This window comes from Thunnus thynnus, chromosome 14 (assembly GCF_963924715.1).
Source record: "Thunnus thynnus chromosome 14, fThuThy2.1, whole genome shotgun sequence".
NCBI lineage: Eukaryota > Metazoa > Chordata > Actinopteri > Scombriformes > Scombridae > Thunnus > Thunnus thynnus.
Window position 1 is genome coordinate 271,221 of NC_089530.1, and position 15,240 is coordinate 286,460.

General features: G+C 40.4%; 2 protein-coding genes across 5 annotated transcripts in view; one reads left to right on the forward strand and one right to left on the reverse strand.

Annotated features, from left to right (window-relative positions):
• Positions 1-10,351: 10,351 nt before the first annotated feature.
• The window catches only part of tm9sf2 (transmembrane 9 superfamily member 2), a 41,467-nt gene continuing 36,578 nt past the window's right edge, over positions 10,352-15,240 (reverse strand). For all 4 annotated transcript variants that reach the window (XR_010931262.1, XR_010931261.1, XR_010931263.1 and 1 more), the window contains one exon: positions 10,352-13,961. Coding sequence is in view for 1 of the 4 variants with exons in the window: in XM_067609237.1 (XP_067465338.1) it covers positions 13,894-13,961 (68 nt within the window). In the remaining 3 variants the exon portion in view is untranslated. The remainder of the gene's footprint in view (positions 13,962-15,240) is intronic.
• Positions 10,528-15,240, forward strand: part of nvl (nuclear VCP like) — a 316,947-nt gene continuing 312,234 nt past the window's right edge. Inside the window, exon 1 of the mRNA XM_067609233.1 lies at positions 10,528-10,540. The gene's annotated coding sequence lies outside the window, so the exon portion shown is untranslated. The remainder of the gene's footprint in view (positions 10,541-15,240) is intronic.

The window sequence follows — 15,240 nt, forward strand, 5'->3', positions numbered from 1 at the left end:
CTATTACTGGATTATACACCATTAGACAAAAATGTCCTCACTAGATGTCTCTGATAGTGTTGTAGATAAATTTAAGGAAGCAATTCCATCAGTACTGAATTCACTGCCATGTCTCAATACTACAGAGGACTCTTATGTTAACTTTAGTCCCTCCCAAATTGATAATCTTGTTGATAGTGCTGCAGGCTCACTAAGACAAACACTCGACTCCATCGCCCCCTTAAAAAAGAAGATAATAAAACATAAGAGGTTAGCTCCATGGTATAACTCCCAAACCTGCAAATTAAAGCAAACATCGCGAAAATTGGAAAGGATTTGGCGTTCCACCAAAGTAGAAGAATCTCGCTTAGTCTGGCAAGATAGTCTTAAAACATATAGGAAGGCTCTCTGTAATGCCAGAGCCGCCTATTACTCAGCATTAATAGAAGAGAATAAAAGCTGCCCTAGGTTCCTTTTCAGCACTTTGGCCAGGCTGACAAAGAGTCATGACTCTACTGATCCATGTATTCCTATAGCTCTCAGTAGTAATGACTTTATGAGCTTCTTTAATGATAAAATTCTAACTATTAGAGACAAAATTAACCACCTCCTGCCCTCAACAGGCACCGTTCTCTCCCCAAACACAGGCACCTTAGAAACAGCAGTAAATCCTGACATATATTTGGACTGTTTTTCTCCAGTAGACTTGTCTGAACTAACTTCAATGATTTGTTCAGCTAAACCATCAACCTGTCTCTTAGATCCTATCCCAACTAGGCTGCTTAAGGAAGCCTTACCCTTAGTGAGCACTTCTTTACTAGATATGATCAATCTGTCTTTAGTAACAGGCTATGTACCACAGCCCTTTAAAGTAGCTGTAATTAAACCTCTTCTTAAGAAGCCTACTCTTGATTCAGGTGTTTTAGCCAACTATAGACCTATATCTAACCTTCCATTTCTATCTAAGATCCTTGAGAAAGCAGTCTCTAATCAGTTATGTGACTTTCTACATAACAATAGTTTATTTGAGGATTTTCAGTCAGGATTTAGTGCACATCATAGCACAGAGACAGCACTGGTGAAAGTCACAAACGACCTCCTAACTGCATTGGACAAAGGATTTGTCTCTATACTTGTCCTGTTAGATCTTAGTGCTGCATTCGACACAATTGACCATCAAATCCTTTTGCAGAGACTGGAACATTTAATTGGCATTAAAGGAACTGCATTAAGCTGGTTTAAGTCCTATTTATCAGACCGATTTCAGTTTGTACATGTTAATGATGAAGCCTCCGTGAAGGCAAAAGTTAGACATGGAGTTCCACAAGGTTCTGTACTTGGACCAATTCTATTCACCTTATATATGCTTCCTTTAGGTAATATTATTAGGAAATACTCCATAAATTTTCATTGTTATGCAGATGACACCCAATTATATTTATCAATGAAGCCAGATGAACCCAATCAGTTAAACAAACTCCAAGCATGCCTTAACGACATAAAGACCTAGATGACCTGCAATTTTCTACTACTAAATTCAGATAAAACTGAAGTTATTGTGCTTGGCCCTAAACACCTTAGAAACACATTATCTAATGATATAGCTACTCTGGATGGCATTACCCTGGCCTCCAGCACCACCGTAAGGAATCTGGGAGTTATCTTTGATCAGGATATGTCCTTTAACTCCCACATAAATCAAATTTCAAGGACTGCTTTTTTTCACTTACGTAATATCACAAAAATCAGGCACATCCTGTCCCTAAAAGATGCAGAAAAACTAGTTCACGCATTTGTTACTTCTAGGCTGGATTATTGCAATTCCTTATTATCAGGCTGCCCTAACAAGTCTCTAAAGACTCTCCAGCTGGTCCAGAATGCAGCTGCACATGTTCTGACTAAAACTAGAAAAAGAGATCACATTTCTCCCATTTTAGCTTCGCTACATTGGCTTCCTGTAAAATCTAGAATAGAATTTAAAATCCTTCTCCTAACTTACAAAGCCCTTAATAGTCAGGCACCATCATATCTTGAAGAGCTCATAATACCGTATTATCCCACTAGAACACTGTGCTCCCAGTATGCAGGCTTACTGGTGGTCCCTACAGTCTGTAAAAGTAGAATGGGAGGCAGAGCCTTCAGCTATCAGGCTCCTCTTCTATGGAACCATCTTCCAGATTCGGTCCGGGGTGCAGACACCCTCTCTATGTTTAAGAGTAGGCTTAAAACTTTCCTTTTTGATAAAGCTTATAGTTAGCGCCGACCAGGCTCGCCTTGGATCAGCCCTTAGTTATGCTGCTATAGGCCTAGACTGCTGGGGGACTTCCCATGATGCACTGAGCTCCTCTCTCCTCCTCCTCCTCTCCATCTGTATGCATTCATGTAACATCAATGCATGTCACTAACTTTTTTAAGTTTTTTGTGCTTTCTCATCTCACAGGAAAACCTGGGTCCCGGGCCGAGCCTTCGCAGTCCTTCACAGTCCTGATGGCATCCTTCCCTGTCTATTGATGCTTATGCTTGTTGTTGTTGTTGTGATTGTTGCTCTCCTGTCCCCCCTCCCCCTTTCCCTCTCTCTTTCTCTCTCTCAATCCAACCGGTCAAAGCAGATGGCCGCCCACCAAGAGCCGGGGTCTGCTTGAGGTTTCTACCTGTTAAAGGGGAGTTTTTCCTTACCGCTGTTGCCAAGTGCTTGCTCATGGGGGAATTGTTGGGTCTCTGTAAATTAAAGAGTAAGGTCTTGACCTGCTCTATGTGAAAAGTGCCTTGAGATGACTTCTGTTGTGATATGGCGCTATATAAATAAAAATTGATTGATTGATTGATTGATAGTAAATATTTGATCCTGGTCAAGGTTAGGGTTATTGTAAAGTTCCTTTGATTATGTTTTTATGTTTATGCTAAATAGTTTTACTGAGACCAGGCTTGTATCCCCCAGGTCCCGAAGTGTTTGTAAGCAATAAACATTCATCATTGAATCAACATTGGAGCTGTCTCGTGTCTTCGTTGGAGTCAACTACTAACTGTCAGCTGTTAGTCCACCACCATCATCACAACACAACGCAGAGACTGTATCAGTGACATAAAAGAGACTTAACGGGGGTGTTATAAACTGTGAGGTATATATAATCAGAAAACATAGTCCCTTGTTACATTTGATGCTGTGACCCAGATCACTTTCAGCAAAGCTGAAAACGCATGTGTGAGCAAGGAGGCCTACAACTTTGATTCAGTTACACCATATCTGCCAGGAGGAATGGACCAAAATTCCAGCAACTTATTGAAGCTTGTGGAGGGCTACCCAAAACATTTGGTAGCATTGCCTTTAACTTGTTCAACTTGGGTCAAATAGTAACCAAGTCTTCTGACCCACTGGGATTGTGATGAAAGAAATAAAAGCTAAAATAAATAATTCTCTCTACTATTATTCTGACATTTCACATTCTTAAAATAAAGTAGTGATCCTAACTGACCTAAGATAGGGGATGTTTACTACGATTAGATGACGGGAATTGTGAAAAACTGTTTCAATGTATTTGGCTAAAGTTTATGTAAACTTCCGATTTCAACTGTAGAAGAGAAATGGAGAAACAGTACAGCCTTGAGGAGTACCAGTGCTGATGGTCAGGGAGTCGGGGACATGCTTCCCTAGCTTCTAGTGCTGCTCCCTGTCCGACAGGAAGTCTGTGATCCACCTGCAGATGGAGTTAGCTACATTCAGCTGGGAGAGCTTGTCCTGCAGAAGAACTGGGATGACTGTGTGAAGACAGACCTTGAAGTCCACCAGGATCCTGGTGTAGGTTCCTGAAGAGTCCAGGTGCTAGAGGATGAAGTAGAGGGTCATGTTGACTGCGTAGTCTACAGGCCTGTTGGCTCTGTAGGCGAACTGCAACTGTACAATTTGCACAAAGAACATAAGATTCCTGTTGAGTATTCTGCATGTAGGCATCACATCATCTCTCTATGTAAAGCAAGGAATCTCTGTCTGTATGTAAGTATGTTTGCCCTTCGCATATCTCAAAAAACATTCATCCAATCTACTTCATACCTGGCAGATGTGTTGCTGGGGACCCAAGGAAGTGCAGTGTTGAGCGTGAAGTTCTTTGGATGAGCAGTTCTCGAGAAATATATAAATAAATATGTAATAAACAATGTTGAGTTGCTTCTTCTTCTGCCCTTGGAGTCAATGAGTGGAAATACAGGCAGTGCCACTCTGCTATTGCAACCCACATTGTGGTCGGAGGTGGGATTACATCCATAGCGATAATGACAATGAAAAGTTTAAGAGACTTGAGCTCTACTATTGAGCTGTGTACTGTGAACAAAACTTGGCATGTACGTTCAAGACTTACTGCAAGATGTCTCAGACACATTTTGAACAGGTACTGCAGTTCATATAACTAAAAAGCAAGGAATCTATTTGTGTGTCTTCTGTGTAACTGTTCATCTGATCAGCTTCACACAATGTGGGTGTATTGCTGGGGACCCAAGGACATGTCATGTAGTGTCGAATTTGGTGCAATTTGGACACACAACACATTTGATATTAATAAGCTTTGAATAAACAAGTGAACAGCAAACCGCTCAGCTCCATGTCTGAGTGCAGCGGGGGCTGTTTGATATAGACATGTCACATCACAGTGGAGCAGGGCTTCTGGGCTTTGACTTGCTGAGCTGGACAAAGGCACATGCCCTACTCAGTTAAACTGCTACACACAGGAGAAAAAAACAGGCAGAGGCAGTAGCACTAGCCAATACGAATGCAGACACAATTGACCAACGGAAGGCCGTAAACTGCTTCTATGGTTCAACCTCAGTTTAAATCCAAACAGAAACTTCACCAGTGAGACTGAACAATTGAATTTATTAATTCATTATTTTTAATTTTTAATTGATACATTTCTAAATTGATAAATACATATGTTCTCAAGAAATAATCCGCAATCCGCAAGTTCCAAACAGACACATTTTGAACGGGCACTGCACTAATTTTTTAAAATAAGGTAAGGCTCATAATAAACACCCCATCTCCACCTCTAAACCAGGACATTCCAACGAAGTGAGGGTGAGAGGAAAGACAAACAACAAACAACAAAAAGGGATCCATAGACATGGAGCCTGATAATCAAGGGGACACCCTCTTTTTTACTCGAAAGCCACATTCTCTGCTTTTAGAATACATCCATCTGTATCCGTGCAGTTATCCAGAGTCTGCTCACAAATGAAATCAACAGCATCATGCAGTTTACCTTTGTGCTTTCTTTTGGAGAGTCTCTTGATCAAAGCATTTGTTTAGTTTACTTTCACTAATTACATAATCATACTTATTCAGCAGTAATACAATATTAGCATACTTAATGCCCAATTCAAAGTAAAATTGATGAGTTGACCTATACTGGGGTGTTGCGCTGGGAGCAGCTGAAATAGGCCTATGGATAAGAAGGAATGGAAGAAAAGTAATGTAAAAAAGTTACTTTACTTTGTAAAAAAGTATTGCAGTGTTTTCATTTTCGGTTTGCTGTACACTGCCTTTTGGATTGAGTTCTTAAAGTGCATGGGCCTTTAGGAGTGATTTTTTTCCTTCTCTTGCTCAACTCCAGCCATGACTCCACTCCCTGCATGCCAGATTGCCTACAGATCACAATACACGCGTGGGTCACTTTTTGTGACTCATGAGTCACTGGAAGGGTGGAAAACAGCGCCATCTACTGTGGCCACTCAGACCTGCAACAGGTCAAAAAATATTCCCAAATCCCTCTCTAATGCAGCATCTCAAGCAACTTTAGCCGCTACATGTGCCCTGGTGAAGATGGTCCTTGGGGAACTGTATAATTTCCAACCGGGATTTTGATCTTGTCCTGACATACAGTAAGCCTCTGAAGATGAATGAGCTTTGATATCGACTGGCTCAATAAGGAATTGAAAGGGTATGCCTGACAGCTCCTATAGACTGGACAGGAGACAGAGAGGAATTCAGGATCCATCCATCCATCCATTTTCCACCACTTATCCAGTGACAGGCTGCAGTGGCATCAGATAGTGTTGAAACCTAGACATCCTTCACCCTGGTGCAAGACAGTAAGTGTTTGCCTCTACTGAGAGAGTATGTGTTGAAGATTAGTCATGTGGAGACTGTCCTCATTGCTTGTTTGTGAGGTGCTTCTCTCCTTAGAAGCACTGGCTCTGTAAAGTGAGTACAATGAGTGTCCTTTGGTGGGTGGGCCTGAAACACCCCAGTGTTTGATTTCTGGAACACTTTGCTATATGTGTGAAGTACAGCACATTCAGTGCAGTGCCCTTGCCCCTTGTTTTGGTTAAATTGAATCTGATTTGATACTTTTTCACAGTATCTACATTATTTGAGTTTAGGGATTGTTATTTTAAGTGAAAAGAAATTTTAAAAAAAATAATTTTTTTTTTGGTTTGATTTTATCATCAATAATTTCGTTATTTTTAATTCTGATTGTTAAGTTTTAATTCTATCTATTCTATATTTTCTTTTTACCTCAGTCCTACAACAGGCCATTTTGTTGCAAGAACAATCAGTTTGTTGGTATTGCAGGATTATTATCATTGAGAGAAAATAATAATAAATTAAAGCTGCAAGCAGCGTTGATCAGGTCCTCGCACCTTCGCGCATGTCAGGGTACGCCGCAGTCAAAGGGCTTTTATTGTGGGAATGAAGATGTGTTCAGGCTCTTATCAGATGTTGCACAAACAAGTTAAATGTCACTTCCTGTGTGCACTATGTAGTGCTAGACAACACCCACTAATTATAATTCATGTTGCTTTATTTCAAGTGTAGACCACACCTTGCAATTTCATGTAAATCGGATGATTTTTGTCACATAAGACTAAATTTCCCGTTGTCAGTAGGTGGTGCAGAGGAGGGTCATTAATGCAGCAACATATTTAGTAGAGGTCAACTAAAAGGCATATGCATTTTCATGAATATCGGATGTTGCACAAAGCGGTTAAATATGACTTCCTATGTCCACTATTTAGTGCTAGAGAGCACCGACACTTATACGTCATGTCGCTTTATATCATGTGTAGACCACACCATGTAAATTCCATGTTAATCGGATGATGTTTGTCATATCAGCCTGACTTCCTGTTGTCAGTAGGTGGCGCTATGACTATAACTCAATATTGACTTGTAGATGTGTTCAGACCGGGACTCTTAACAAACACCAGAACTTTGGGGCAGATTGGACAATGTACATTCAAGTTAAAACTTCCTTTTTCATGGCGAAACATCGAAATCCGCCACATCGCAACTCTTGATTTTAAAAACTTTTGATCACAAACTAGTCTAGATGACACACACTGATTTCATTATGTCATTATGATGAATTCTGTAGGAGGAGTTTGTTAAAATACAGGGCATGGAAAATCGTCAAAAATTCAAAATGGCCGACTTGTTGTTGGGTTTAAACTATGGGTCCAAGAGACTTTTTTGTGTGCCCTGGCATGATATATATGTGTACCATATCGTACATGTAGGTTTAACGTGGTGCGGGGGCTGCGTCATTGAAATATTGTAGGGGGCACTGTCGAGCCATTCTGCCACACCCTTGCCTGCCACCTATACAATATTACAGACTTCAAGACCTGTTATGTGTGTGCAAAGTTTTGTGAGTTTTCAAGCATGTGCAGCCCCTTAAAAACAGCTTCGTACTTTGTGGCGAACAATTTGTTGCCATGGCAACGGCTTTTGTTGAAAACTCAAATGGTTCAAAAGTTATCGTCATCAAGGTCTTACACCTTGGCTGACCAAATTTTATGTGTTTCTGGCTAACCTGCTAGGAGTACTTAGCAAAAGAATGGCGCTTAAGACTTCCTGTTGCCAGTAGGTTACAGACTTTAAGACCTGTCATGTGTATGACTCAATATGAGCCTGTACTTGCCTTCAGACCGGGACCCTTATCAAGCATGGGAAATTTGGAAAAGATCTGATCATGCAGAATCAAGTTATAACACTTTGTTTGTTCATGGCGAAACATCGAAATTCACTGCACCACCACAGCAAAGGCGTCCAGTGAAAACTCACCATTTTCACAGTATGGAATCATCAAAGACTTAAGACTTTTCTGACCAAATTTCAGATAGATCTGTTCATCCTGCTTGATACAACTCATAAAAGTACAGAATACGTAACTTCCTGTCGCCAGTAGGTGGAGCTATGAGTATGTCTCATATATTGTTATTGTTGTCTCATATAATATTGACACAAAGATGTACTCAGGATGGGACCCTCATGAAGCATGGGGCAGATTGGACAATGTACGTTAAAGTTATAACAACTTCCTGTTTCATGGCGAAACATCAAAGTTTGCTGCATCACCACGGCAAGGGCATTCAGCGAAAACTCAATATTTTGATAACTTTTCATCACAAAGGTCTTTAGATGACACTGACAAAATTTGGGATTTGGGAGTTTCAATCATGCCTCACTCCCACATTTGAGAAAAAAGATGGCAAAAAAATTAAAAAATTTGAAGCCACAGCCGAGAAGCTTCAGATGGTTCAGCTGGCCTAATATGCTTCAGCTGACAGAGGCCATGGACAAAGGAAAGGCAGGAGCTTCGCTTTTGACAACAGAGAAGAAAGCGATGTCTGCTGGAAGTGTCATCAAGTGGGTCACTGGGCTAAAGATTGTACTGCCACAACGCCAGAGGAATGGGATGGTATATGAGGAACATGACGCCCACCTCCCGGTAATGTGTCTGTGAACAGACCATTTGGAGATAGGAATCGACCATCACAAAGATTATGACTATTTACATAAGCTTTAGCCCTTGCCACCATTTGTCAAGAGGAAACATGAACAACTCCAAATAAGTGACTCTGAAAATGGTTTAGAATCGGAAAATCTGATCCTGTTGACTATCCCTTGACTGTTGTGGTAAGCTGCTCCCCAACTGCTCCTAGGTATAGTTACTGTTGTGATTTTGTTGAGGCTCATGTATTTGTGAAACATGACACATGTACCTATAAGCGTGTGGCTCTGTGACACATGAAGGTGTAGATGAATAGTTTGAAGGAGTGAGATGGACAAACAGGTAATGATGGTATATTATGGCGATCACAGTGTTGAAGAGATGGATTCCATACCACCATGCATCATAAGTGCTAGTAACCTCTCCATGATGGTGGCCCTCCACTGCATGTCAAATGCATGGGTTGAAGACATCATGATGTGATTCTAATCTCATCATGATGTGATTCTAATCTAGACTGAACTCTTAGAATTATGGTATGGTATCTATGTGCAACAATGATTGAATGTTGAACTATGCATTAAGGTGCTTCCATTTTATTTCTGCATATGCTTAGCCTTGATTGTAGTGTTTTATGCTAATGTCTGCACATACATATAGTATTATCTTTAATTGACTAGGCAGAATTTATTTATCTTTAGTCAAAGCGTATTAATAGGTTGTTTTTGATACTCATTACGCTTAAGTATGGTATATATAGAGCATATTTACTCTTTGACTGTTTAAAATGACTTGATGTATGCTTTGTTATTTTTACTGGATGTCTTTTTCATTTCTCTAGTTTATTTACAGTTAATGTGTGTGGTGGCTCATGTTTCATGTTTTCTCCATCATTGCACATGTGAGCGAAATTCCCCAGACTCGCCAGGCCTCACTCCCTTCAGGGCCCCATCCAGAGACCCCAAGAAGGCCAGATACTCTGACCTACTGTTTAGTGCATACACACACACAACAGTCAAAATTTTCCTCCCAGCAACACATGGACGCAACCCTCTCATTCTGTAGGGAGAACTCCCAACACTGCAGTGCTCAGTCAGGGACTTGTGAGTATCCCTACACCCTCCTGGCACCTTTCACCCTGGGCAACAGAAAAGAAGAGAGTACAGCCCTTCTCCAGGAGTTTGTTTCTAGAGCCAGTGCTGTGCATAGAGGCAAACCCCACTGTATCTAGTTGGTACTGCTCTACCTCTTGCACTAGCACTGACATTGCAAGTCCCTAGAGCTAGTTTACAATGCCCAGGATCAGCATACACAGGTCCTAGCTCCTGTCTGCTCCACGTTTGGCACTGCACCCGACCCGTTTCTATCCTTGCAGGTGGTGAGCCCACAGGGCAGGTACTCCATGTTACTTCTTTGGGCTGTGCCTTACGGGGCCACATGGGTCATGGCCCGGTCACCAGACGCTTGCCAGAGAGCTCCCTTTCCTGGCCTGGCTCCAGGAGGTTGCTCCGGTCTCCTTCTTCTGGGTGAGCTTCCCACATGCCTGTAATGCTGCTTCATTGAGGTCTATGAATTATATTTCAAAGTAAAAACACTGGAAGACAATTTCAATCGATGACATTAAAAAAAATAAACTTTTACTAAACTGCTTTCTGGAATGGACATTTGTACTTTAATTTTTATGACTAATCAGATAGTATTTCAAGACAATATGAGCAAGAGGAAGGAGAACAAAGAGGAAAGACTGAAGAAATCAAATGAGAGAAAAAAATCCAATGTGATTATTGGACCAACCGGATTAATAACACAAAAAACTCTGACAAACCAGTTTGAAAGACATGAATGATAATGAACAAGTCCATTCATTCACATCTTTCTCATTTGTTCAGTTCCTACTCCACATTGTACTTTTTACATTCTTTAAAGTTCTTAACAATAAATGTTTCACACTGTAACGTTTAAAAGATCAAGATGAAACCTCTGATACATGGCCTGCTTCACTGAGTCACTTTGAAAACATGGTCTAAGTTCTACAGAGAGATGGGAACAAGTGCAGACTTACTACTGTGAGCTGAAAATATGAATCAGTCAGTCAGCTGTCATCACTGAAGATGTGAGTCTGTCTCATGGTGGGAATGTCTGTCAGCTTTCTCTGATTTTACATTCACAGCAAAGTGAAGACATGTAATTATTCCTGACTTGTTTAAGAAGCAATTATGTGGTTTGTACTGTTGGGTTGTGAGTGATGATGAGTTTACCAGGTCATGAGATTTCCAGCTGTTCAATCCCTTGTCTCTCTTGTATTTCATTACAGGACATCAGAACCTAAAGCTTTTTACAATTGGTTACATGCATTTCTCAATACTTCGTTCACTTTTTTAACTATTCAGCGTTAGCACAACTGCAGGCAATATGACCTAAACTATGAATATCTTTTCATTGCAAAATATTACATTTAAGGACAGCATCTTTCAAGTTTCATGTTTGTTTTCTCACTCAAACTCAACCACCAACACTGTGTACTTACAGTCCATTCTGCACATGTTTACATACTATTTTAACAGGTCAATTTATGTTCAAAACCTACGACCAAATGACAGTGAATTAGACTGCAGTTTGCTGCATTCTGCTACATCCACATTTAAAAAAAATATAAAAATAAAAATACTGAAACCATTCATTAGGCCATACAACACTGAGCGTCTCATTTCATTCCTGGAGGACCTCTATGAAAGGCTTGTGCCAAGTGAGGAAAGCAGGCAAGAGAGGATAAGGATATATGGAGGACAGAAGTGTGATGAGGATGAGAACTTGTAGCCAAATACGGCAGACAGGACTAACTAGCCCTGCTGTGTATCTGTTAACAGTAGCTTCCTGATACATGTATGTATATTGAATATATGCTTGTTAGTTTTGTATTGCATTAGTAGAATTACTTTAGTTAAGGAAAATAAAGCCTACTGAAGCATATAGCTGCATTTCTGTGACAAATACAACACAATCCATGCAGTAAAGAAAGGCTGTTCTTTTTGCTGCAATGCAGTGTTGGTTTATGCAAACAAATAAAACAAGATACTTCAAAGACCATAGTGATACATTGTAATGCTACTGGTTATTTTTTTTATGTCACTTTGTTATGAGTGACAAAGTGTTCTTGGTAGGGGACAATGTCAGTGTTATGATACACAGTTGAGATGTGTATGAAGTATTTGGTTGCATTAGTGCAGTTTAGATGTGAGACTAACTGTTGTGCTGAGCTCTATATTGGTAAGAGAACTGTGTGCAGAGTTCTGAATCAGTACAGGGAAATGCATGTAACCTATTATAAACTGTAACAAGACAGAATAGGAAAGGTGCTCGGTTCCAGAGACTTGTTAATAAAATACGCTCTATCAATGCTGCAACTTCTTAGTTTGCATTATTTGCTTGAGGTCACTAAGAGAAGCAGTTTATATTACTACAGACCTAGTTCCACTAGTCTTTTTCACAATATATTCTTTTAGCAAAACTGAGCCAACTTGATATTGATGTTTTCTACCCAAATCCCAAGTGTAATGGGTGTCTACTACTGTTGCCACTAGTAAAATCCGATCAGTTCCTCATATAAACAAATTGTAAAAGGCTGCATTTAAATAGTGCTTTTATCCAAAGTGGTTCACAGTTTATCTCTCATTTGCCCATTCACACACACACACTCACAGACCAATGGCAGCAAGTTACCATGCAACCATGACCATTGGTAGGAATTTGGGGTTCAGTGTCTTGTCCAAGGACACTTGCAGACAGAAGGAGGGGGGGATTGAACCGCCAACCCTGTCATTAGTGGATGACACGCTCTACCTTCTGACCCAAAGCTCCTCCATTATTTTGCCAAACAATTAATATGTTATGCTTAACTAAATAAATTACAGCTCCCATGAGTCTTAAACTTGGGACAGATGTGAAGATCAGCTGAAACCTACAATGTCTGGACAAACCAAACAGAAAGTACAACACACACCAGCTGCATCACTGGACCATTGTTTCATTTGTAGCTCATAGCACAAGCAAAACACATCATACAGACAAATAAGTAGCAGAGATGTGCCTGTCTGGGGAAGTTATATGATAAAACTGCTGCTTTTCGTGGGAGTTGACACAAGTTGATGCTAAATAGGACAGTGGTTGACACATGATGATGATGATATCAGCTGTGTGTTGCCCTTCAAGGAACAGAGGCTTGCACTTAAGTGTGACTGGACTTTGGCTTTCCGTTAGATCAGAATTAAAATACTTGGAAACTGTCATACTGTAACTGGTTTATTTTAATTGGCTGCCTCTGTCAAAACATGCAGCCTTTGTAGAATTTGTTTGATTAATACTAGCTGGCTGAAACCACTTCCCCAAAAGGGAGCCTTATGCCCAAATGGTCAGCAGAGGATTCATCAGTTATCCGTAGGCACCTGACAGAAATGAAAACTATTCTACAAACCATTCACTGGTTGTGACCTTCAAATGTCAACAAAAGTAGGCTGCATATCTCTGCTGCATTTGGTGGAGCCTTTAAAATGGAACAGCCCTACTGACCCATTTTGTCATATTAAGTGTTGAAGTTTGCACACATTTTGAGACACAATGTGCACATAGACTGCAGATTGCTAAAGCAGCTTAAGAGATGTACTGCACACAAATTATTTAAAATAGTAACAAGGGAACATTTCACATGCATACATAATTTCTGAGAAAGTGGCTGTTAAGAAGCTGACCCTTACAGCTTTGTCAGACTCCGATTTTCAACTTCACCTGCAAACACAGACTGCAGGGATCATAGAACAAACTTAAAATGCATGACATCACAGCTGACAAAGACAGAACTTCTGAGGTCCCGGCTTGACAGTCCAGCTGTAGTGAGTGAAGGTGACCTGGGATGAACTATGAGATTCTGGGAAGAGGCTTGTAGAGTTATGATTCATTTCATTCAGATTATATGCAGATATATACTGTATGAACAAAATTACATCCCAGTGTACACATGCTCACACACAAACAGTTTAGGCATCCAAACACAGAAAACTGTCCGAGGCTTACTCCTCTCTGGTCGAGGAAATGACAAGGTGACCGGTCAGGATGTAATGTTCAGTTCAGTTTGACAGTGCTGAATGGTCAAATGGTCGATGGGAGAGAGCAATAGTCTGTTGTGTGTTTGGATTCATCAGTCCACCTTGACCACACTGTAGATCTTGGTAACAAACCAGAAACAGGCAAAGAAGCCAATTGTACCTGAAGACAGAGAAAATACAACTTTAATTAGAGCTACATTAAATAACGGTTTTCTTGACACATAGGACAACATCAGTATAATATATGTATTTGAGGCTGAGGGGCATTTCTACAAGACTTTAAATATGACAGCTTTTCTTAGAACTCAGCTCACCTTAACCCAAAACCAGTCTAATCTGTTTCATCTTTATTAACCTAGGGCTTTCAGTAAGACATGGAATAAGGAAATGAACATCAGAGGTCAGAGTTAAAGTGGCACTATTCAATATTTTCATATCCACAATGGATCAAATGAGTAATGTGTAATGTGAAAGTTGTCTTGTAATGATGAATCCATAGAGAAATATTACCAACCATGCAGTTCCCATCAGCTCTATGGAGCTCTTTATTCACTTTTTTTGTTTTAAGGTCCACAATATAGGGCCTCTTCACACCTGAACCAAGGTTCATTTTTTTGTTACATTGTATACATTTGACCCGGTTGGTTTTGGTTTTACATTGTAATTATGCAAGCGCACTAAAGAACTTGACATACCTACGACCTGTTATCATCACCTACATGGGCATGTGTCTGATATCAGTGTTGTCAATTTGGTGGGTAGCCTTCTATCGCTGTTTGAATTAATAGAGAAAAATTAACGAACAGATTCATTTTGTTGCCATTATAATAATATTATTATGGCCAACCCAGTTGAAGCGGGGAAAGACTCCACCACCTTACTGGGTGAGCTTATTGGGCAAGTGACCAGAATGCTATCCAGGTCGTCACAGAAAAGAAATTTGTGCTTCTCATTGGTCGACACACCAGTTTTTCTAATGGCATCATGCCCCTTTGTATGCTGCTGACGCAGTCTCTTTATCTTCAGTTGGCATTGCTCTCCCATCCTCTCTCTCCCATCCTCTCTGACAATACCTGGAAAGTGTTGGCAGTTTTGTCCAGTTGACAAATAAAAACTTGGTCTCCTCTCTTCCCCATTTGCTACTGTGGCTCATTTTTCCTTTTTCTGGTTTGGAAAAAGGACTATAGCCTGCTGGGACTTCCTGTAATTGGTCAGAAAGTCCGAACCATCCAAAAAATGTTTTCACACTAGAAATGAACCAAACGATGGTTCAGTTTGATCTGGACTAAGACCACCTCTTTTCGTCGGACCAAGGTTCAGCTGTTTGGTCTGGACTGTGGTCCAAAGGAGGTTTCATGCCTGTACTTTTGGTTTGGATCAAACTGAAAAGTCCAAAAGTCCGCACCAAATGAGGTAGGTGTGAAAGGGTCCTTATTAAC